We start from the raw sequence: 24158 nt of genomic DNA on the forward strand, positions 1-24158 counted from the left end.
GTTTGCTGATAGCTTTCCTCATTCGCAGCCAAGATCTATCAGAGTGTACCCTAAAAGCGAATGACCCCTCATGGAGTCTGCAATAACTTAGAGTATTGCACCATAAAAGATCCGACGTCTGCAATACAAATAATCCTGATGATATAGGATTCGGAGATATGATTCTGCATGGTACGGTATCGGTTAATGTACTTCTGGGTCAAGGATCTACATACAATCGTCGTCGGATCTGGTCGAATGTCCTACAAATGTAGAAGCATTTTCACATTCTACAGTCTAAAGTCTTCTTCAAGCATTCCTATTCTTGCTGAAGAAATATTTGTGGGGGGCCACTCCTTATCTTGATTGGTTGTAGCGAGGTTGACGGTCCGCTGCAAGGACAAATAATATCTTCATACTAACGAAGAGTTACATTTAGAGAGTCACGATGCACTAGTCATCCTGAATCGCAAAGTTTGTAAGTTTCGAGGAATGCATCCCCGTTGCTTCAGCTTTCGCGGAGCGCCTTTATCACCCAGAGTTGCATACATATTCGGGCAAAATCAAGATCGATAGCATCTAATGCAGATGTGCTTTGTCGATCACATCGCCTAACAACCCAGTCATTTTTCGTTTTTCAACTTTTCTTCGCGAGGTGCTAAATTAATATAGAGCGGAGTAAGATGGTATCCAAGCTGCATCAATCAATGAGCACCCATTGAACATGCAGATTAAGAGGGGAAGGACAAAAGGCCGAACGAGTTCCTCGAGATGCTGTCGGCACAGACTAATCAATTGAACAAACGCCTGATCGGCATCTTGCATAGTTAAGGCGCAACATGTGACCCAGCCTCGGTCAATAGACAAGATTTCGTAAGAGGGATACTCGAGTCGTCGAAAACCTGTAAGAGAGATACGTGGTTGGGAAATAATTTTCCTCGAATCAAAGCAAACGAGGTTCATTATTGACATCTCGAGATCAGATGCACCTGGCAATACTGCATCAAAATTATATATTTCAAAGAATCACTCTATCGACACATTGGAGCATGACAACGGAGAACATGCCGAAGTAGGCTTAAACAATATAAGATCATTTTAGAGAGACTTGGACAACAACTGTACCGATAAAAGCCAAGGCACTTTTCCGTAACTAACGCGTATAATAAAATCATTCGGGGTGATTGAAAAGACTACGCCGAACAAGCGGTCACCGTAATTCTTTGAGTTGCAACATCGAATATATGGTCTCGGAGAGAAACAGCAAATTGCTTACAAAAGTGTATTACAATTTATGGTTGAGCAGAAGCATTTAGTAATCCTTAGTCTCCATGAGAACAACGTTTAAGCAACCACTTGGTGGAGATACAGCATCAATTGGCGAATCTCTTGTCAATGTTTGTGGCATGTGCCGTGCTAAACGGTTGGTGGCTTCTAATCCGGGCTCCCGGCACTAATATCTGATAAGCCTTCAGGGCCTATATGCCGGTCATTCCTCGGATAATCTGACGGATAATCTGAACGACAATAGATTGCTTCCTAAGAGTTTTATCGTGAACAACCTACTCGCGGCTTGTTTCCCTGTTGGCGGTTATATCCGACCTTTACGGTGCTCTGGAAATTACCGGCCACGCCTAGGATTACAGTTGAACGCACAGTAACCGGACAGAACAACTTCACAATGGAGGTCATTGGATTTATTCTAGGGAGAGTTTACTCGACGGTATCTGAATACACTATGAGCAATCTTTTTGATAATCTGATGCTCGAGATTTACTACCGATGGGAAGCAGCTCACAAGAATTTACAGGCCTGCGCATGCTCATTGGTCAGAGCACAAAGCATCAACTGGATATATGATTGGCCACCGGTGAAAAGCTAAGCTATAAATATCCTAGCGTTGGGGTTTTCCTTTTGAATTCGAGAAGATCTCTCCGTACCAATCACATCTTCCCGTAGGAGTATCCAACCAGCAATTCCTGACTATACAATACAAATGGCAGAAATCAGAAAACCCTATGATCCCAGAGGTGACTTATGGTGTAGCTATAATGTTATAGACATACTGTATGACATTTTGCTGATATCACAGGTTTGAATCCGTTCGAGTTATCGTATCGCCAATAGATTCAACAGAGAATAGACAGGAATTCTCGTGCTGAGACGCTCAAGATTGATTGCCACTAGCAGAACACAGTGACCTGGGTACGATACAAGTAATATTGACACAAGTACCACGCCAAAATATCTCTTGATGCTTTCAAATGTTGGCACTGTAGCAAATATAAAAGACGAGCATATTCAGGGTTAAAGTAGCCAATCGATACTCAAGTTGACCAATATGAATGCTGCTGTCTCACTTTCTCTGGCACTTGGTACCGAAGCCGTACATATCTTGAACAATTTGATGGAAGATAGAGGAACAAGCAAGATCTTGGTATGGTAACGATTATGCAAAATTCACCGATACCAACGCTTTCCTTCCAATGGGCGGCGCAGAGTTTCCCATATTTTCGTTATATCGAAAGACGATTGGAGGCGTGTTGTGCGAAAATGTCTTGAGCAGTGCCATTTATGGCACGTTTCTGACGGATCCGAAGAATGTTCTTGGCTTCATATTTTTTCGGACAGTATCCGGTAGTGGCAATAAACTGAAACACAGAAAAATTCTCTTTTCGTTTCGCAAGGAAATAATCCGCACTGAGAAATTGCCGGTCATCCCTTTCTTCGATTGTCACCATATTTTCACTTCCTGCGGAGGATCTGGATTTTTGGGGCTTAACTATCCTCGCATTGGCCAATGGTGCAGATGTGAATGTGAATCATACCGCAACAGAGAGGGGAGGTTTCGCTGCATCTCTAGATGCCCAAAATTTTGTTCTTACACTTCAGCAACACAGTATAATTGCACCAATGACTGGGCACCTTAGGGGCCGAGGCAGTACCCAGATATTGGACACAAATTATCAATGAAATGCAGTGGGTTAATCTTCTCAGAATGGCCACACGTTTGATGAGTTTGACCCTTTGTTTATCTGGACTCTAAACGATGAACCACCTCATGAGTCATTGATAAAAGGAGATTAAAAGGACATCGCGATGAGATGCTCCAGTACATGGTAGTGGAGTACAACGATCACCAGAAACTTGCTGATAAGCTTTGAAAGATGATATGGTAAATTCATGATATGTGGGAGGGGAAATTGGAATGAATACAGGACAATGCGAGGTTCCCCAGATCCGAGGGTTTGCGAAAGGGAGGATTTAGTGCATCCAGAAAGATATTCTGAGAGGAAAGCTCATATTATACGATCAATCGACAAATCCTGAGTATAGTGAAGAACTGTAACAACGTTACGATGGATATGTATAATTACATTCGAGAGGGATCACTAAAGGTAAAGCACACAAGGTAGGGTATGGAATGTCAATGTACAGAAAACCTATCTTCCGCTATCCTTGAGCATCTGCTATCTTTATAGACATATAACTTATACCAGATCTCCCTTCTCCGAATTGCTCCAACAGTCAGGTGGAGCTGAAACCATCCTCGAACATATCTCTACGGGACTACAATAGATGACTTTTTTATATTGGAGATAGAAAGATCTGGTCGCGCTGTATGATTGGTCAATGTATGATAGTAAATTCGATTTTTAATTGGTTGATTACGTAGACATAAGTATCCGCTAGACTGTCTCAGGTCTTGACTAGTTAATTACGAATAATATGTCATACAATTGTAGGGCGTGGGATCCACCCGAGAGATGCTTTATTAAGGACTCATCATTTTGTCTTGAATAGTCACATATTGCAATACAATCGCTCCGAGCTGCACAAGGACATATATTAGCAACGTCAATAGCCCTGGGTAACTCGGAGCATTGGATGTCACTTTGCGGAGTCTTCCGTATTCCATTCCTTTGGTATATTCATGCCCTTGGATTACAAAACACCCAGATATAGGCTCCTCTGTTTGTCACTGTGGATATTTTATCGAGCTATTATGGAATATCCACGACAAGAGTGCTAAAATTAACCACAAGCCTCAGAGAAAAGCATCATTACCTAGGTACATGAAAGCCATGGGATTCTATGATACCGCTGTAACAACCAACATGCCTGCCCAATCTCGTTGTTACAATAAGTTTGATGCGATAACAGAGAGTGGCAAAAGTTTGGATACTTCAGCTGGCTGTGGTCAACGTATCGCCACGAAACAGCACGAGTGTCTCTTATATAGAATACATGGTGCGGAAGGAGGGAAGATAGGTTTCAGTACATTGACATTCCATACGGTACTGTTAAGGGCTGACCCCAATATCGATGGTTAGGACTACGCCCTCACAAATACTGCGCTCGGATACGCTATTCTCTAGTTATTAGGAAACTATCCCTATCCGAACTATCCCTATCCGAACATGAAGCTATACACAATTCTGTGCTTGAGCTAAGCGAGTTGGAACAGCACCATTCACCCTTTGCATATAAATTTGTACGTTTGCGCGGAAGCTGTTTGTTCTCTTTCCTTACTTCTTTTCCTTATGTATGTTATCTACTCGAGAATGAATCTATAGTAATTCATAAGGCGGGACTGGCCCGTAACAGGTACCTTGTATGCTCAACTATTGTGATCCTTCTTAGATCTATATATATACGTATCCCACGTAACGTTGTTACAACCGCCCTTTAATTTCCACTTTGTGCTTATAATAATTACCGAAGAGAGATGCGAGATGGATTTTTAACAGCCATGAAGTCGTGACTTGTAATCTCTCTACTATCCAAGATTAGAATTCGAAGTCTGCGATTTGTGCTGCAATCGACTGATCTCAACCCAATGGAATGGATTAGTTGTAATAGACGACAATTGACACTTAGTAAAACTAATTACATACTGCTCTTCTCCAGCTGTAATCAGCCCAACAAACATTCGCATGACTACGCAGAGCAGCTTGCTACACTAGGGACATTTGAGCAGGAACCGTAATCCTTACCTCCCGTGACAACTACGTCCTCCCATGTCCAGTTTGAGCAGGCACCTTTACCACAGGCAATAACTACATTGTATCCCCCTGATTCGACTGCACCGCTTCCGGATATGTGTTCAACGGTTAATTCAGTGATAGGAATTCCGGAACTTGGAGTACCACCATTCAAGTCACTGCCATTGTAGTTCTGCTCAATAAGAATTCCGTATCTGGTCATGTTTGGGTTAGTGTTTACTATTCGTGTGCTTACGTCAAGAAACTGAAAATAAACCACAAACATACCCAGAAATATCCTGTAAAATGATTTGAGAATAAGTAACCCCGGTGATGGTGCCCGTATCGCCTTCAGTCGCTTTAATGCGGATGCCTCGAGAGGTCAGTCCTAGATCCATTAATAGGTACAGATAGGTTCAACTTACCATTGACGGAGTTCTTTACTTCGGAGTTTTCAAACTTTACAGTTTCGACGGTATTGTCACTTCGGCCACCAACACTACCAATGGATAGACCATGTCCACCGGAACAAACGCCACCACTGAAGGTAATGTCTGTTCCAGAATTGACAGCAACACAATCGTCTTGATTATATACATTCGCACCAGTGATGACCACATTAGTGCTGGAGCCGATATCAAAGCCGTCCGTATTATGACCACCTTCGGTATCACCGGCGCTGTTATCAATAGTCATATCTGTGATATTGAGGCCATTACAGCCATTGATACTCACTGCCTGAACCGGAGTATTTTGGATAAGCAAATTGGTGATCGATGACGAAGTAAGATCATGCGCAGAGAAGAACTTGGGCTTTTTCTTTCCTCCGTTGCTGCCTTTTCCATCCCACCATCGCGCTCCATCGGGGTTCAAATATGCGCCGGAAGCACCCTCCACGGTGATGCCATTGCCTGAGATCTGTAGTAGAGGGCCGTCCCATTCTTGATAACTCCAGGTCGTTTCCCCTTCAAAAACAACCTATAGGTAGAAAATCAGCATGAGCTTCTCAAGATAAGGATGCTCCCTTTCTTACGGTTGTATGGTCTGGTAAATCACTAAGATCTAGTGTTTGCCCTGAGGGGACTGCAACGTTCGACAGGATAATAGTAGAACACGATTTCTGGGATTCACTGGCTGACGATGCGCCATTGGACTCCGAGAACGTACAGCTTGTTGCTCTCTTGTCAAGCAGCTTTGGAGCCGGGGTGATCGCTGGCTCAGCCACCGGCTTTGCAATGACGGAGGTCGTGAGTGCTAAGAACACCGCACAAGTAGAAAAAACATTTACCATATTGATCAGATATTAGGTTGACTTTTGAGTACCTCTCGTTAGCAATCTATGGTCCTCTTGGTTGCGGCGGAGGTGAACGATGGACAACGTTATATAGGTCTGATTAGTTAATATATCTCCGCCATTTGAATTATCCGGTGTTCATAATGGGATCTCCTACAAAACCTTAAGGTCGTCTCCCAAGATACGTGATGCGGCATTATGTAGCTTTCGATTGGTGGTAAATATTCGCCGCGTGTATGGGTTCAGGAGAATAAGGAATTGAATGATGGTGATACAGAACAACCTTTACTAGGAACAAGATTTAAGTGAGCCTTGCACGAATTGATGTGTACAAAACTATATAATGATAATAGCGGAATATAGACAAAACAGTTGAGCTCTGCTCTAATTCCGGATTGACGCTTGTTCAGTCTTCCGTCTCCATTCTATTTTCCACCACTAAGATTGCATCACGAAGTACCTGCTATTCAGAACACACTATAAAGACCTCCCCATGAGAAAGATACTTTTCACGTCATATACTGCACAAAATCTTTCCTGGTTTGTTTTTAGTCCTGGGGATAATTAATGCGTGAGAACGATATTCCGTAATTGAGAATTTGACATAGATTATCTCCAGATGTGAAGGTTCTCCTAAGTTCCCTCAACTATTCAACCACCCCATAACGCTTCGTTTGTAGACTTCAGGGTGTTAGAGCAACCGGATAGGAAATGGTAGAAAAGATGAAATGATAATTACCTCCATATAAGATTTCCAGTGCAATAGTACTTGGCACCATCGACAAATCTCCACAATTGCTTTTGAAGATTTTCGTCTGAACAATATCGTGTAAGGAGTCTCGCTTCGGCTTCGTCAAATTTCTGAATCATGGACACCACGAATTCGACCGTTTTGTCCATGGCGGCTTCGACACTACCAAGTTGGACGTACATAATCGGAATCACACTGTCAATCGCATCCCGTGCCTGAAATTGAGGTTAAGCTAAAACAATAACTATGGAAAGTTTGAAGCGGATTCGGAGCTAAATCATACAATTTCTTTTTTCAAAGATAGCATATCATTAACGCTGTAGGGAGTTAGAAACCGTGCGATTACCGTAATAAATACGTTGTGTAAGGGTCTTACGCGGAAATTATGATATTCGTCAGTTGCCAGATCTCTTTCATGTCAGGATCCTCGAATACTGCCGTTGGGAGATCCATGTCTCCGTAGGAATACCTGCAAGTTTCTTAGTTCTCTGGGGCAAGACCGTTCAATCGCACACGAATATGGAACCAGAGACAGCATACTCGTTAATCGCTAGACAGATGAAAACTGCGCTGGCACCTAGTCGATAACTCCAAAACTCGTCAACCGATGGAAGACTGTCATTATTGAGCCGGAGCCTCTGCTCTTGTTCAGACTGTTTCATAAACTCATTCATCTCATCATAGACCATTTTCCGCTGTGCTGCAACGATGTCAAGTTAGTCATAAGGAAGTCAACAAACATGTTAGAATTTGTATTTCATACAAAGACTACAGGAGTCGCGAATGGCAAAGCCAATCACATCAAAAGCTCGAATGATGGGGTTCGTTGACTCCGAGTATTCCTGGTTGGATGGTGCAAGACCAAGGCAATATTGCACATATTGAATAGTGTCGAGGCGGAATTTTTGTGCGCTTTCCCAGTCTTCCCACATAGAGCCGGCGGCGTTGTCAATTTCTGTGGAGTATATTAGCACTGGTTAGCATAATAAAGAAAGAAGACCGTACCATCATCCCAGATAAATAGCTAGAAGGCAACAAGCCTTGGGTTAGCTGGCGTGAAGCGGAGAAAAGCGGTATAGAGAGAACCAACCCAGATTGCAACATATGTTACGATTCTCAGGCGTTCAAAGCTTGAAGCACATGGCCACCATGTCGCCCCAAAGAGGGCAAAATCGGATGCCTTGAAAGCATTGAGAGCTTTATTAGGAAGCGGAAATCTAGGCACCAGATAGATTTCTTTGTTAACTACTACTCCGTAATTGAGCAGGCTACACTCACGTATCCAGCCAGTTGTCGACATCTTCCCGAAGCTTTTCAAGCTCTGGACTAAGTCTAGCAGGCCAGTGTGCAAAGTACGGAAGCAGGTCAGGTACTCTAATGTCTTGGGTTCGGAGTGACGCCAAAATTTGCTGCCTTGACACTCTCTTGTCTGTAGGGGAGAGAGACTGTGATGGGGCTGGCAATGTAATGGCAGGAGAATATACCTTCACTGGATACATGGTGGAGAGCTAAGTGTACGACAATAGCAGTCAACGTAGTGGTATGTAGGCGAGCCACTTTAATACTAAATCGCCTGTACTGGAAGGACTTGACTCATTATTATTCACTTCCAAGGTATCCATGGCGGATAATAGCGGACTCGAGGTACTTAGTCTCCATCTAATTATACATCGGAGTGCCTGAAAAACTGGAATATCAATACGTTCGCGAGACAGATGCGAAAGTCAAAGGCGATCTTATCAGTCATTACAGAGTCTCCCTCTCGGAGTGTCGTAACAATTAGTGTAATGATGCCAGAAGCGCCACAATAAGCAAAGACGCCAATTTAGTGGGCAGAGTTGGTTCTATCACTGGATAGATAGATAAAATACCACAGTATTCGGCCCCCAGATGCGTGTAATCAGTGGCTTCTTAAGATAGACCAAGTCGACGTTGAGGGTGGAATTTGAATTCATTATGAACTACTAAAAAGTACCACCCACACTTATTAGAAATGATGAGGTGTCAGTTGTTACGTACCTCCATATGCACTTGAAAAGAAACCAACCAAACATGGAGCAGAACAGCAAATTGTAAATGACTTCGTCCTGAGATAACATAGGTCTGGCATAGGCCACTAAATTTAGAGCAATAGACATGAGCCGAATTCAATTCTTGCGTAGAGTTAACTCCATATCCCTGTGATTTGTTCTTCACCCTCGATTCAGCCGTATGTACGTTGCTGACTTTTTCGTTCCAACAGGCACGAGCACGTTGGCCACAGTGGGACGCCTTAGTGGACTGAGAACTGGTATCAATCTACGGTAGTAGTGTTATGTAAAACTAAGAATTTAGGGCATGGTCGACGTTGGTATAAAATAACTGATCAACGGATCTAAGAAAAGACCAGTAAGTTGTTGTAACAACGAATTAGAAAGCTGAACTTCCGCAGAAGAGCGGCTCGGTATGCATTTTCATGTACGTATCCACGCATAATACTCTTATACTCCACTCCCCCTCTTCATGATCTTTATGATATTGGTACCATATTGCCGACTTTTCTTTACTTTGAACAGGGATCTCAAATCCCGAGTTTACTGTGTTCTGCTTCCTCCTACATTTCCCCGAGGTCAAAGGTTACAGCTAGTAAGCAGTGAATACCAAACGAAACTGTAACAAAGGAAGAGAAGTTAATACGACTTGGACGCTTCCTAATGGCTAATCCTAGCAGATACAGAAGCATGACAGGTTTCTTCTCCGTTTTAATTCCGTCATCGTCCATTGTAGGCACACTGCTGCATAACTGGAAAAGGGGTCTTCCTTATCAGAACTCGCTCATTGGCTTCGGATACTGTAATACGCGCAATCTCTATCCAATCGGAATTCATGAGTTTTAAATAGATATCGCAAATCCTGATACAGATCTATAGAGAGAGAGATTTCAACCACGATTATGCACAGATTAAGGACGCTCGCCGACTACCTTGATGCGGATCCCTTGACTTTCTAAGCGTGCCTCCGTGAGGAAGCAGTCTCGAACAGTCTCGATGTCCCTTTTGAAGTCCGTATCAACGAGCTGCAGATTGAAGCGACGGAATATGGCTGCCATCACGAGGTAAATCTCCGCCTGGGCAAAGCTAATAACCACATCCTACCGTCAGCATTGAAGATGATACTAGAACGTGCCTGTGCGAAGCTTCAGGGTTCTTACTGTTGACCAACACACATCCGAGTTCCACGACCAAATGGCACGTAATACTTCTCCAGCTGTACTCCATCCTCGCGCTTCTCCAGCCATCTTCGGGGTCTGAAAGTATCTGGATCAGGGAAATATTTCTTGTCATGCATGACCTGGTGGATGCTCATGCCGACAGGCGTCTGTGACGGAAGAATTACTATGTGATCGAGTCTCAGTAGAATTCTATACGTACGCGCGCTGGAATGACCCATTCTTTGTACTGCATAGGTGTTTCGCTTATCAATGGTAACCTGGACGCGGCCAGGCCAACAATCCGCATGGTCTCCTTCACCACTGCCACCTAAATGCTGTCAGTAGGGAAACAAGTTCAAGGTAGGTGTATATGTACTGCGGAGAATACTTACTAAAAACGGAAGTGTCTCAAGCTTTAATAGCTCTGGAAGTTTGGTACGATCTGGCATAACCGTGTCTAACTCATCCTGGAGTAACTTCATATTATCAGGACTCACGAGTAAGTAATATGTCCCAATAGCCACTGTACGAGCTATAGGGTCACTGCCAGCAGTGATGGCTAAAAATGCATCCTGAGAGAGACGGTCGACACTCTTCTCATGTTCCGGAAGATTGCTGTTGAGAATGCCATCAAATATATCACTGGGATGATATTGCGTTAAAGCTTCTGGTTTCTCTTCACTCCTAGTCTTAATCCATCGACCCCAAGACTCGACTGCTTTGGAGTGCATTTGCTATTTCGATCGGATTTGACATGTCAGCGTCTTTCCATCTCCATACATTTGGCGGTATTCTCACTCGATGTAATTTCAACATGGGAAGCACTGCAGGATAGATCAACTTCACCATCCACGGCTTGAGCATGAAAAGCCATGGCAACAAATCAGGGAATTGTTTGAAGAAAGGTGTAACGACAGCTACTGCATTCATGGTATGCATGAATTCCATAACTTTTTCCTCCGAGTCTGAGATGCCCAAAGAACCACCAAAACCTGTTCATTGGTCATTAGCCATTATTGCATATTCTATTTCATGGTTGTAAGCTTTACCATAGATAGCAAGAAGATCTGTTGCAAATGCGAGTAAGGTAGCTCGTAGATTGATCGTATCCCCTGAGACATATAGTTGATGAAATCGATCACTCAGCTCCTCGACACCAGAACGTAGGACGGACTGGGACTGAATGACGGAGCCTCTGCCAAAATAGGACGCGACTGGCGCTTTCCTTATACGGTGAACGTGATGATCGATTGTACCGAATACTGTATATTATTAAAAGCTGCGATCAGCTAGTGTGCATGACATTCAAATCAATCAAGACATTGCTTACCTCCTAAAGGGGTCCCAACCAAGTTGGCTGCTGGAGGATACTTATGTCGAATTGCTCCTCCGGCGGCGTTCAAAGTATCATACCAGTCTGGATCAGCCACTTGGAGCTCATCTGGATTTATCCTGACGATAGGGCCTAGTCAAGACCAAAGTCAGTGAGTAGTCCTTCCTCACAATGATATTGGAGAAAGTCTGACCATATTTCTCATGCATGCGATAGGTCTCCCACAGAAACTGGCCTCCAGGGGATTTTATGCAGTCGAAATAAAACTCATACCACTTTGTAGCTGCTGCCACTTTCGGACCCGGGAATTTGGCCAGCGGATGAAGGGTTAAACGATAGATTACGAGCCCAATACCATAGAGTAAAGCACCAACAAGAGCAGAAACTATAGCCACTCCCAATGAGACAGGAGAAAGATCTGAAATAATTGTAGCAGTGTCCATTATAGAAGAAATGATCTTGGATTGCAACGCCGTGATGAGCATTAGCAATCTGAAACGAAAGGGGCTAAAAAACTTGAGTTACTTCATGTATATAGGCTCCTCTGCAGGGTGGCCAAATTTGTATTGACATGTATCTTAGCTAGTTAGGATAATTCATGTGCTTACACTACTTACTTGCCGCATGGCGTTTTCATGTACGAATTAGGTAAAAATGGAACTATCCATACAAGCGCCAACTGAAAAGCGAGTAACCTATCCAATGGATGAGAAGCCAAGGTTATCATTGCAGTCTTATCAGAGTGCTGACTTTACTTAGGCTTGAAAATCCAAAAGATGAACAGTTTCTCGGCACATTCATCTTTCACTTTTGATTTGGGTGTGTTACATTTGATGATCAGCTTCCGTTGAAATTGGGGGCGATATACATGTATAGACATGATCAGCGCTATAGATTGTGACCATTTAGTAAAGCACATACATATGTACATGCATTGTGTACAGTAGTGAACGGAGAACCTGCCGGATCTTCGGGACCTTCGTTTCAGCGAAGGATTGCTGGCATCACTGTAGCTCTTTGTTTAGCAATGGTCTTGACAGCTTCTAGCGGTAAAATAAACCCCTGTAGATGCAAGTTAAGTAACACATCACAGGAAGACCCCGCGCGACTGTTTTTTTGTTGTCCTGATGCTTGTTTCGATCTCTAGATTGACGATCTCGAAATTTCATGAATAAGTAAAGGAAGTTTTGTTGTATAAGACAGAGAGGATTTCATTCACCATCAACGACGGTGCCTCATGGCTAAAAGCTAAATAGGTCACCAAATGCCTAATTTCCTGGCTACTTTGTTACGCATATCCATATTTTAATTTTATTTCTACAGGAATTCCTCCACTGTTAATCTCAACAGTTGCGGGAAGTACCTCTCCTTTTCCTTTCCAATGTTTTTTTTTTCCTGTAGGAAGAGGATATAAGTAAATATAATGGCGACTGAAGAAACGGGAGCATTTGATATTATTATAGTCGGTGGTGGCCTGGCAGGCTGCGTGGTGGCATCAAGGCTTCGACAGCGAAAACCCGCCCTGTCAGTCTTGGTGATCGAAGCAGGGGATGATCTCTCTGAAAATCCTCATATTTACTCTCCACATAAAACAGCCCTCCTTCTTGGTTCCGACGCTGATTGGAAGTACATGAGTGCTCCCCAGACTAATCTGAATGGAAGGTCTGTATACTACCAGGCAGGAAAAGGTCTATCAGGGAGTGCTGCAGTGAATATGGGTAGGATGCAATAGGTCTAGTGAAGTAAAACCAGTACTGACTGAATACTGTTCATTTTAGGAGGATGGGTTCGTGGTGATGCGCAAGAATACGATCAATGGGCAGATTTGGTATCCGATCGTCGCTGGAGTTACTCAGGCCTTCTACCATATTTCAAGCGAACGGAAAATTACCACAACAGACACGGAGACCGAGAACAACACGGATTTGACGGCCCAATTCATACATCTTCTGTCTCTTCGAGTGGGCGCCAGTATCCACTACGAGAGACAACTCGGCAAGCATGGTGTAATGTCGGGCTAAAGGTAATCGCTGATGCAAACAACGGACGTCCTCAGGGGGTCGCAGAGCTTGTCAGTAATTGGCGTGATGGACGGAGACAATTGACAAGTGAAGTATATCCTCAAGACGGAGTTAAGATCGTGACGAATGCCTTGGTCCAGCGTGTCATACTCGATAGTAGCCAAACGGCCACGGGAGTTGAATTAGCGGATGGCCGAACATATTCTGTCCGCAGTGGTGGAGAGGTGATTATTTCCGCAGGAGCCTTGAGAACTCCACAGATATTATTGCTCTCAGGTATCGGCGATTCCGAGCAGTTGTCGAAACACAAGATTCCGGCGCTCGTCCATCTTCCGGATGTTGGGCGAAATTTTCATGACCATCTCATGGTCTTTCGATATTGGAAGTTGCGGGAGCCTGAGAAAGGTGTCGCATTTGGGTCGCCGCTCTTCAAAGGACCAAATTTCGAGAAAGGGGTGCCGCCAGAAGACTGGTTGGTGACCACGACTGTTTCTTCGACAGGTCTCCAGTCCGCTTTAGCCAAAGACGAAAACCGTTCCGACCAAGTCGACCAATCCCTGGCAGACCGTCCGCATAGTCATTTAGAACTAACGACTATCTATGCTGCATTTGGCGGAGAACTGATTGGCTTGAACATCCCTGTAGATGGAAGCGCCATCATGAACTTTTATATGGGCTGCTTACCTACGTCTCGGGGTTCTATTACTCTTAAATCCGTAGACCCGGGGGATGCTCCAATTATCGATCCCAATTTCTATGCGACAGAAGCCGACCAGTTTGTCATGCGTGCGGGCTGGAGACTATTATCAAGGCTCATGCTCGAGACACCCGAAGGTAATGACCTCGTTGCAGAAGAAATCGTCCCTGAAGGCCACCGATCGCTCGAATCCGATGCACCAGACAACCTTATCGACGCACGCATTCGTATGGGGGGGATGACAGCCTCCCATTTTGCGGGCACAGCTAGCATGGGTAGTGTCGTTGACGGGTCTTTGAAAGTACGAGATACGCAGGGGCTGAGGGTCGTGGACGCCAGTGTGGTAAGTGAGGTTTCTGCAGGAGGCCGTTTGATTGTGGCTTACTTTGGAAATTCTAGATTCCAATACCCCTAGCATCTCACTATCAGGTGGCGGTCTACGCTATTGCCGAGCAGGCTGTTGATATTATTCTTCAGGAGAATCCAAGTCTCTAACCCCGGAGTTAATACCGCGTTCAGGACCGAGTCATGCTACTGTGGTAAGCCACGTTTGAATAATTCTAGGCTAGTCTCTAGTTTCTCACGGCATGGATCATGGATGCTGTAAGTGTTACAACTTACGGAACTCGGTATTTTCGTTAATCTCATCTCACTTTGTGACCACCGAGTTGGCTGGATCTAGACACATCATATGGTAGCTGTACGATCATACGTCTAACATACATACAACATTGTAGTAGATACTACTGGAAGAAGATAGTATTTTCAGTCACGGGTTTATGTCTTGTAAGGTGATTTGCTCCGTCGCGAAAGATGTTAATCAACTAGTGTAATACGCCATGCCAACAACCCTGGAAGTCGGGGGCCGAATTGTAGATGTACAAGTTGAGAGCACAGATGTGACTTAATCTTACCACTACTGTACACACCGTAGACTTAACAAGTTAACGTGCCAACGATCTGGTTAGGAGCTAGGACATATCCAGTACCGATAGGACTCTGTGAGTAAGCAGGATGGCATAAATACAGCCCAAGACTTAGGCGTATACGCCGTCGTGCATGTGGCTTGCCTGAATTTAACATAGGTTGGACACCTGCACGGTCTATTTTATTAGCGTGGATAGTTAGTTTATTCTAGCTCTTTTTTTCTTTTTTTCTTTTTTTGAAATGGTCAGGACTTAGGAGGGGCTTTCAGGTGGTACGTGCCAGAAGATCCTCGGATTTCTAGATCGAGATTGAGTAGTCCCTATTGTGACATTTTATGTATCCGATAAATAGGTGACGATATTCCTCCCTTTTCCCTTTCTAGAACATAGCCCGAGAGACATGTGTATCTACTATCCATTAAGATAATCACTACTACTTACCGGGGCAAATACGTACACACTAACTCATAGGTGGCGCATACAGCGGGTAAATGTACAGAGTACTATAGTAGAAGGGAAATGACTGCCACCAAATCCCCTCAGGCCCATCGATGTACGTAGCTGGGACTGATTATTTTCCTGAGGGATCATATTAGCTTACTGTTAATTTACTGGGTGACTAAACCCCATCCTACCTTGGGGCTGGTTGTAATCGTCGTAATTCTAACGAAGTCCGAACACCCCTTGGCTCGCCACTATGCTACTCTGGAATAGGACATATCTTATCAGAGACATATGGCATAAACGACGAGAACTGAGTCTTAGTATGTATTCCTCAGGTAAGAGCACCGAGGCCATCGCGTATTTTCTATTGGAACTATCCAGAACAGAATGATGTGCGCATGCTACTATGACCTAGCTCGGTAATATAGCGGGCAATGGTTATCACGTGTAACGAAGTGCAGTTCTGACATTTCTTGTATGTACCTTTTCGTACTATTCGTCGTACGTGATGTCCCTTATTCAGTCACCACTTTCAACTCACCCATGATCATAGACGAGTGAAATCCTATACACAAACTATGGCTACGGCCACCATTCCAGGCAGCAATGCAATGACACCCAATCCTACTGTGAACAATGTCAACCCAATTGCTGTTAAGCAAATCATCGCGAGTGTGGTGTTGCCGGTTTTGGCTGTGATCGCCACTGGAATGAGATTTTGGGCACGGCGCATTATTCGAGTCACTCCTTCAGTCGAGGACTGGTTGATTGTCGTAGGTCTTATATGGACGATTGGATATGCGGTGGTCAATATATTGTGTGAGTAGTTGCTCATTTGCTGGGGTTCACCAATCATAAATCTCCTGACAGTTTCACATAGTGGTTACCATCGGCGGAGTTGGATGGTCAAGTACGGTCCTGGTGGAGAGTGAACAGCTAAATCGCGTTACGATTGAGCTCAAGGTAGGTCTCCTTTTTTCTCAATACTCTCCTGTTTGACGGGGCTTGTACAAGGATTCTATGAAGCATGAGCTAATAAAAGGCAGCTAACACTCGCCGGTCAAGTCGTCTATGCTCTCGCCCTCGGATGTATCAAAGCTAGTATATGCCTACAGCTCATTCGACTCTTTTGGATAGACAAACTGTTTCGCTACTTGGGATTCGTCTTATTGGCTCTATCAATCGGTTGGGCACTACAAACTATGCTCATTGGATTTCTCATTTGCCGTCCAATTTCCCATAACTGGAACACGAACAGTCCTGGCACTTGCGGAGACCTACATGCAGCGTATATCTCGGTTGGCATCGTAGATGCAGTCACGGACGGACTTATATTCCTCCTACCTATCCCCAAAATTGGATCGCTCCAATTGCCAAATCGCACCAAACTTGCCACGAGCGCAATCTTTGCCCTTGGTCTACTGACTATCGCCTCCGGAATCGTACGCACAGTTCAGGTAGCACACCTTCAGTTTGATCCGAACGACACTGGTGCCGAAGTCGATCTATGCGTGTGGTCCGTGGTCGAACCCAGCGTGGGAATTATTGTCGCCTGCATGATTGTTATGCGGCCACTCTTCCTTCGTTTCGGCGAGAAGTTTCTTTCATGGGGGCCGTGGACCACACGGCGCAGTAACCCGATGAATAGTTACGATTCCTCGAAGATAGTGCACACCGATCAGTCCATCAGCCGCAATCATCAGTTCGTTAAGCTTGGACCCAAATCCGACGCCATTCCACTCAATAGCATGGGTTCCTCTCATGACGTTACGATGTATGTACGAGCCAGTGACGACCACGCTTCTGATAAAAGTCATTACCAGACGATCTCGGCATCCAAAAAGCAGAAACCTGTGAATGTAGTGTGAATCTCCTCACACCTGTACATAACCCTCATTTATCTCGTTTCTTTACTTAGTACAGCTATCGCGCTCGAATGTCTTTCTCTGATGTATCTTGGGGTGCAAAAATGCAGGAAAAGAATACCCGTTATTGAGCGATATCAACTGTTCGATGACTATGTATATAGACTTGAAGTTGGTGCTGTACAGAAAGGACTATCTCAGTATATTATTATATTACATTATGCTTCAGTGATAAGTAAATCATGGCTACGTGGCATGCACACTGAAATGAAATGATAATGCATCATCCGACGCGAATCCATCTGAAATCAGCCGCCGAGGAAACTAGTAATGTACAGGAAGAACAAAGAGATTTTCAAAGATATTGAGATGGCGAATGAAGTGAAATTGAGGCTAGTCAAAGCCTCCATACCAGAAAAAAGATTTAGGAGCAAGTGGAGCTCTTAATGTCGTCCGCAATCTTCTCCGCAAGCATGTACACGGAGGATTGGGGGTGCCCAGGTATGGCAATGGGGAATATCGATGAATCGACGACACGTAAGCTGTTGACACCGAAAACACGACCTTGCGTATCAACAACAGCGTTGGGATCCCCTTTCTTGCCCATTGCACAAGTGCCAGCGGCATGGAAGATTGGGGTCGCAACGGCCTCTGCAAAAGCTAGGATCTCATCGTCTGTCTGGATTGAGGCACCAGGAACTACCTCAGGACCAGTAACAACAGATGCGACCTCTTTAGAAGCAAGCGCCTCTCGACAGCGCTTGATGGCTGCGACGGCGACCTCACGGTCAGCAGGGTGAGAAAACCAGCCCATGTCAATAACCGGTTGGTCAGCGAAGTTGGAACTAACAATCGTGACGTTGCCACGAGACAGTGGAGCCACAAGTACAGCAGTGCAAACGCCTTGAGACACACCGTCGCTGTTGACGGTGCTACCTCCCACGTACTCAACCTCAGGCCAGTCAGACGGGAACCAGGCGAGAGCTGATTGGGCCTCAGAAGAAAAATTAGATCTAAGCTCCTGTGGAATCTTCTCGAAGGCTATATAAGCTCCGGGAGAGCTATAAGGTCCGGCTGCATCTTTCAGATACTCGTTGATGGCCTCAGCATTGGTCACCGGGTTCGCTTCAACCTGAGCACCGCTGGGGGTATTAACGCCGGTCTCCACGGGGACGAGAACCTGATCCCACAAATTCTGACCAACACCAGGGAGATTGGAGAAGACTGGGATTCTATGTTCCTTCAGTACATCCGCGGGGCCAATACCTATTGTATGTCAGCCGTTTTGTGCATGTGCCTGAATTTGGGGCGTGTTAGGGTTCTTCTCACCAGAAAGCATGAGAAGACGAGGAGATCCAAAGGCGCCTGCGGAGAGAATGACTTCCTCATTGGCAACTAGAAAATTGACAGCGCCATTTTGTCTCACGATTTCCACTCCGAAAGCGGTTTTAGAGAAAGGATCAATCAAAATCCTGGTCACATTGGTGTGTGATAAAACGTCAAGATTCTTATGATTCGCGACATGTTCCAAATAGCTTGTCTGCGAGCTTGAACGAGTAGCGTTCACGGGATCAATAGTCATTGTAATCCAGGCACCGAATCCAGATAGAACGCCGCTATTAAATCCCACAGTGCTCTCGGGCAAGCCAATCGATTGCAAAGCACGAGCCATCCAAGTCGCCGTCGTATCGACATAATTTGAGTAGGAAACCTGTAGAGGACCGCCAAGTGCATTATCGAAAGCGGTCGCATCATACTGGACCGTGGCATTAGGCGTATTTCGCTTTGTCAAGTTTGGCGCGGTAAAATGGCTAGATTTCTGAAAATATTTCAACAAATTGGAGAAAGTGTAGCTCTGATCAGCAACCAAGTCTGCCCAGAGCTGATAGGCGCCTTTCGTTCCTCGATGATAAGCCATCGTGTTGAGCGCCGATGATCCACCCAGAGTTTTTCCCTGGGGATAGTGAATTATTCGATCGCTGGCATGAGGTTGGGATGCACTCAGGAAACCCCAATCCATTTTTGGATTTGCAGGATAGTCCTCTGCCGTGGACAGAAAGGGTGAAGCTAAAGCCAGCCCTGGAACAGTACTGTAGTTTCCGTTGTCCACTTCATAGTAGCCTCCAGCTTCGATCACAGCAACTCGAGCGGTTTCTGAGAGACGTGATGCCATTACAAGCCCAGCAGTGCCTCCTCCAATTACTGCTTGATGTCAGGATATTGCGGTGATAGAATTAGAATTGCACGTACCGATGTAATCATAGTCGAATCCGAGTAACGCTGCATTCTTTTTTATTGATGTTGTATTGGTGCTATTCGCGGCATTAATCGCACCCACGACAGTACTCAGCAGCGAAGCTGTCGTTATCAAACTAGACGATCTCATGATGCCACGAACAACAGGGAATATATGAGAGGAAACACAACCGAAGTAAGGTAGCGAGAAGTACAATGTAGAAGTGAAACCTAGAGAACTCAATTACTCGAGAGGGCGACTGTTCATGACTAAATAGATTCTCCGACTGCTCTTGCCGAATGTTGCTTGAAGTTGAAAAATATTTCAAGGTGAAGATTGAATGGCTACGTTCTAGCTGCTGTGCCGGGGTTGTCCTAAGCGGGCCCCTGGCTAGGTAGCTGCCACGTGCTGGCGAAGGATCTAGCTAAGCCCCTGGATGTTTATGAACCAGCATGAACTAAAGGAACAAAGATCATGCTATGGCGATTTCGGATGAGCACCTCTATCTTGAAGTACTGCGCAACAATAACTTCTGAGGTGTTTGTTTGTGGTGTGGATTAGCCCCTAGGGAACAGCGGATAGTGGGCGCCGGACCCCTACCTGTCTGCTCCGTAACTTGCCCCAGTTAGTACGTAATACAACGAGGGAAATTAGCTCACAATTAATACATAGATGCTGGGGCTGTGACAGGGAATACCAGTACGCTATGTTATGGGTCGTTGATAGCCATTACGACCCTGGCGTGACCATTCGAAACTAGTTTTCACTAGATCATCCTTCTGTAGTACTAAGATAAGCTAATCCCTGTCCTAAGAACAGGCCATTCATTGGAAACCTCCGTAGTGTACCTATTGTGAATACCGAACAGTTCTTATAAATTAACTTATATGAATATCAGTCCACCATGCCGCTGTCAAAATACAGTACTCCATATGCGTAGTTTGCATTTAATTCAAACTCTTAAGTGGCGTTATCAACACTATGATACGAATTGTTTAACTAGCAAATCACCGAACCCCCCCCTGTGTGTCTTGTAATTAATACGTGTATTTGTTGATTTAATGAAGCTTGCCTGTGGTTGATTTTTGATACTATCCACAAACCAAGTCCACTCACGATCACCAACAACTCTTTCTTTCCTAAGATTTGATTACTATCAGATCAACCCTTTGGTACAAGGTGATTGAACCGCCGGGACTCTAGAAACTTCTGGAGACTGATTAGTTTCTATTCCCTCCACTACCGGGGAATGATGTATTCTATTATGTGGACTAGTTTGTTAGCGTGAGTTCAATTCATTTAACGCCGGCAAGGCTAGCCAATATTGCAACCATAGAGATCAAGGAGCCTGGAAGATTAAGGGGGTTATCATAACTGATACCTACAGTACCTGACTATTCTTCGGAGAATTAAACAAGACAATATAGATCTAGCTGGACAACCACGCCTGAAATTACAGTACTTATTCGTTGCTCAAACCGCCACGCCATCGAAACTCGGAAACTCTGAAAACACCCAGCAAGACTCATATTTCATCCATACCTTCTCCACTGCGGTGGCACTTGTTCACTCTCTTTGGGAGGTTCTGGTCCTGGTAAGATCTCTCGAAGAAGTTCATTCACCCCGATACCCATTTCTATACATTCCTTCCACTGCTGTGGATAGCCGAGGCTAACCTCTTCAAATCGACAGCCATCTTTCCAATCCGTTCGTCGAATATGGAGATGACCACTAATGACCACTTTGGCATTAAATCTTCGATGCCAGTCCTCTGTCAATTTTGTACCGCACCAAATTGAAAACCGCGGAATGAACTTTAGATTCACCAGGTCTTCTCTGAGCGGCCAGTGGTTGGCAATGACCAAAGGAACTCCAGGAAATTGAATCTTCGTGACTTCTAATTTTCTTTCGAATTTCTGAACAAGAGCCTTGCACCACTCCTGGCGACTAGAATATGGGTCTGGATGAAGCAGGAACTCATCTGTCGCCTCGATGTTCATTTCCCTGGCCCACAGGACAGCATCTTATTCGAAGTCAGCGCCGAGGAAATTTCAAAACCATGGTGCGAACTATAAACGCCGAGAAGAATCTTTGTGATAGGTAGACTTTCAGATGCTCTCTACAGTAAGACTCGATACCGACCTCTACCGTACGAGAATTCCAAGGTAGGAGGAGATATTAACTTACTTTCCAAGGTCACATCATCTGGTCTGAACGAGTAGTCGTACAAGGTGAAAATTGGTGCAATCACCGCTGGTCCTCCTCGTCCCTCCCACAGTACGAAATCATCTTCGGGTGTAAGGACATCATAGGATCGCGCTATCTCAACACATTGCTGATACTTGTTTACTCCCCGTACACCACCGCTGGACCCCTTGGCGAACGTGTACAGCTCGTGATTGCCAGGACACCACCATATAGTATTGAAGTGTTTCTTAGCTGTTGAAAATGCCAACTGGAGATGCTCAACTGTCTCTCCGATATCTCCGCATAAAACCAGGCCATCATTAGGATGCGGGGCCAAGTTAGCCCAAGCCTCTCGATTTGCAGCGAAAGCAACGTGAATGTCGGAAATCGCGTAGAGCTTGCCAGTGGGGCTTTTACCATTCGGAGGACTTGGACGATCAGACATGGCGGGAGCTCTACTGATCTAATTATGGGTCATTGAGCTCCCTTTTTTTAAGTTGAGTAGATGGCGGAGACCGCTGGTGAAGGTAACGAGATAAACGTGATTTTTTAGGATTAATAATACTAAGCGACCCGAGATAAGTTGGCTAGTTAATTAACTAACTTAACTAGTTAACTAACTAAGTTAAGTTGTAATTTGGCCCCATTACGTAATAAGCTGTAAAGATTGTCCCTTTCTCTGCATGCAGTACGGTGTACAGAAACCCGCATGCGGACCCTCGCAGATCTTGCATTCCGGACTGCTGAGATACATGTGGTTTGGTAGTACGACTAGGGTACATATTATTATCTCAACTTCCGCCATAGCCAGCTGCCAGCAGCTACCACAACCACGCTCGTCAAAACCAATCTCACCAGGCCTTTTCTTGCGTAAGGCATCAGTGTCTCTGTTAAGACCCTATGCTGTTCATCTCGCGTATTCTTATGCGGAAATGGTGTATTTGGTATGGGCTTCCCTAAGAATTCACATAGCGGTGCCCAGCCATCATGCACCGACCATTTCAAAGTTCTTTCCGGCGGAGCGACTTTGGATAGATGAGCATAATGTGCCTTGTATGTAGTCAAAGAGTTCTTGACAATATTTCTGTTCCACAGTCCGTCGAGATCAATGCGATTCACATGTTGGTTCAACCAGAACAGCTCTGGCGAAAAAAGGACCAACACTCTCTTAAACCACCCAATGAATGATTTATTTCCCTCCACCACGGATGCAATACTGTCCTGCCACGCATCAATGTTCAGCCTATGATTCAGGATAATCTTCGCATCAGGGTATGCTTCGATTAGTTCGTCTGCGAAGCATATACTCGGTGTGTCGGACACCGCTTGGACCAGGCCTAGTACTTGGTCAAAATCCTTAGCTGTAAGAGGCAGCGCTCGACCGGACTCCTTGCGTTCCATCAGGTCGCACCAGACTACACAATCCCCAGGGTTCCTGGCTGGCTCGAAGCCATGATATGTTGGATACCCCAACTCCTCTAGTGCAGCCTTGATCGATTCTGTGCCGGTGCGTGGCATGCCTAGGCACAAGACAGTCATTGGCTTATCCCTTGGCCGAGTACGACTGGGCCGTCGAAGCGACCATATAGATTGATATATTTGTAAAGTCGTCATGTTTATATCTGACAGATCGTAAGACTGGAAAATATCGATCTCAGATAGCGAAGACGTTGAGGCTGCCAAACGTTAAGGCTGCAGTGTGGCCTCCCTAGTTTATAAAGATCATTCTAAAATTTCAGATTCGTAGTCAACGCTCCAGCCTCACCGGGACTATAGCCCAGGAATCAATATTTTGCGCTATAAAATATTTCGCCCCAAAATCCATGAATATGACTGTTTTCATTGCCTAGTATGGCATAGGCTGTCGGGATCATCGATACCTAGGTAAACCTTCGTCTCAACATGATACGAAGTGTTCCAGTGATCTAGATTCTCAATCGATCCGCTTGTTAGCTCATATGATAATTCAGCCCTGCTTATCCAATAAGTTGCCAGCCTTCGTCTAGAGAAATTGCCAGCCACGTAAGCGCTTGGGGTCCGAAACAAAGTGTACAATAATCAAGGAATAAAAGAAGTAGTTGTGGGTGCATAAAGCACGTGTACACGTTAATGTACTTACGTACATGAATGGTTAGCAGGTACTGCAATTCTGTATGGGTTCAAAATGTGTGTGATTGTAGCTATCTAACTCACGCCCCGACGCGGTCTTACATCCCTCTATCCTAGTGTTGGAACTCAGAATGAACTAAA

The 24158-nt window shown here is 44.8% G+C and overlaps 8 protein-coding genes across 8 annotated transcripts, besides 1 other annotated feature; 2 read left to right on the top strand and 6 right to left on the bottom strand.

The window, feature by feature from the left end:
- Nucleotides 1–4920: 4920 nt before the first annotated feature.
- TSTA_097140 (extracellular polygalacturonase, putative) lies at nt 4921–6255 on the bottom strand (the record flags this gene model as incomplete). Its single annotated transcript, XM_002479383.1, has 4 exons — nt 4921–5179; nt 5253–5337; nt 5390–5942; nt 5998–6255. 4 exons carry the CDS (start codon nt 6253–6255, stop codon nt 4921–4923), a joined length of 1155 nt encoding a protein of 384 aa, XP_002479428.1.
- A 738-nt stretch (nt 6256–6993) lies between these two features.
- Nucleotides 6994–8309, bottom strand: TSTA_097150 (uncharacterized protein; the record flags this gene model as incomplete). The annotated part of the gene is made up of 6 exons (XM_002479384.1): nt 6994–7224; nt 7293–7326; nt 7386–7478; nt 7550–7709; nt 7773–7964; nt 8288–8309. 6 exons carry the CDS (start codon nt 8307–8309, stop codon nt 6994–6996), a joined length of 732 nt encoding a protein of 243 aa, XP_002479429.1.
- A 1641-nt stretch (nt 8310–9950) lies between these two features.
- TSTA_097160 (flavonoid 3-hydroxylase, putative) lies at nt 9951–11975 on the bottom strand (the record flags this gene model as incomplete). Its single annotated transcript, XM_002479385.1, has 8 exons — nt 9951–10125; nt 10200–10366; nt 10420–10527; nt 10592–10883; nt 10954–11191; nt 11249–11461; nt 11530–11664; nt 11726–11975. The coding sequence occupies 8 exons, from the start codon at nt 11973–11975 to the stop codon at nt 9951–9953; spliced, it is 1578 nt and encodes a 525-aa protein (XP_002479430.1).
- Nucleotides 11976–12955: 980 nt separating this feature from the next.
- TSTA_097170 (glucose dehydrogenase, putative) lies at nt 12956–14745 on the top strand (the record flags this gene model as incomplete). The annotated part of the gene is made up of 3 exons (XM_002479386.1): nt 12956–13250; nt 13311–14593; nt 14650–14745. The coding sequence occupies 3 exons, from the start codon at nt 12956–12958 to the stop codon at nt 14743–14745; spliced, it is 1674 nt and encodes a 557-aa protein (XP_002479431.1).
- A 1453-nt stretch (nt 14746–16198) lies between these two features.
- On the top strand, nt 16199–17488 carry TSTA_097180 (integral membrane protein, putative; the record flags this gene model as incomplete). Its single annotated transcript, XM_002479387.1, has 3 exons — nt 16199–16439; nt 16501–16583; nt 16667–17488. The coding sequence occupies 3 exons, from the start codon at nt 16199–16201 to the stop codon at nt 17486–17488; spliced, it is 1146 nt and encodes a 381-aa protein (XP_002479432.1).
- A 421-nt stretch (nt 17489–17909) lies between these two features.
- TSTA_097190 (glucose dehydrogenase, putative) lies at nt 17910–19871 on the bottom strand (the record flags this gene model as incomplete). The annotated part of the gene is made up of 3 exons (XM_002479388.1): nt 17910–18751; nt 18815–19687; nt 19736–19871. The coding sequence occupies 3 exons, from the start codon at nt 19869–19871 to the stop codon at nt 17910–17912; spliced, it is 1851 nt and encodes a 616-aa protein (XP_002479433.1).
- A 1382-nt stretch (nt 19872–21253) lies between these two features.
- TSTA_097200 (uncharacterized protein) lies at nt 21254–22353 on the bottom strand (the record flags this gene model as incomplete). Its single annotated transcript, XM_002479389.1, has 2 exons — nt 21254–21744; nt 21909–22353. The coding sequence occupies 2 exons, from the start codon at nt 22351–22353 to the stop codon at nt 21254–21256; spliced, it is 936 nt and encodes a 311-aa protein (XP_002479434.1).
- Nucleotides 22354–22495: 142 nt separating this feature from the next.
- Nucleotides 22496–22532: a microsatellite.
- A 167-nt stretch (nt 22533–22699) lies between these two features.
- TSTA_097210 (uncharacterized protein) lies at nt 22700–23522 on the bottom strand (the record flags this gene model as incomplete). The annotated part of the gene is made up of 2 exons (XM_002479390.1): nt 22700–22729; nt 22764–23522. 2 exons carry the CDS (start codon nt 23520–23522, stop codon nt 22700–22702), a joined length of 789 nt encoding a protein of 262 aa, XP_002479435.1.
- Between the last annotated feature and the right edge of the window lie 636 nt (nt 23523–24158).

This window comes from Talaromyces stipitatus, genomic scaffold (genome assembly GCF_000003125.1).
Source record: "Talaromyces stipitatus ATCC 10500 scf_1105507295527 genomic scaffold, whole genome shotgun sequence".
NCBI classification, from domain to species: Eukaryota; Fungi; Ascomycota; class Eurotiomycetes; order Eurotiales; family Trichocomaceae; genus Talaromyces; species Talaromyces stipitatus.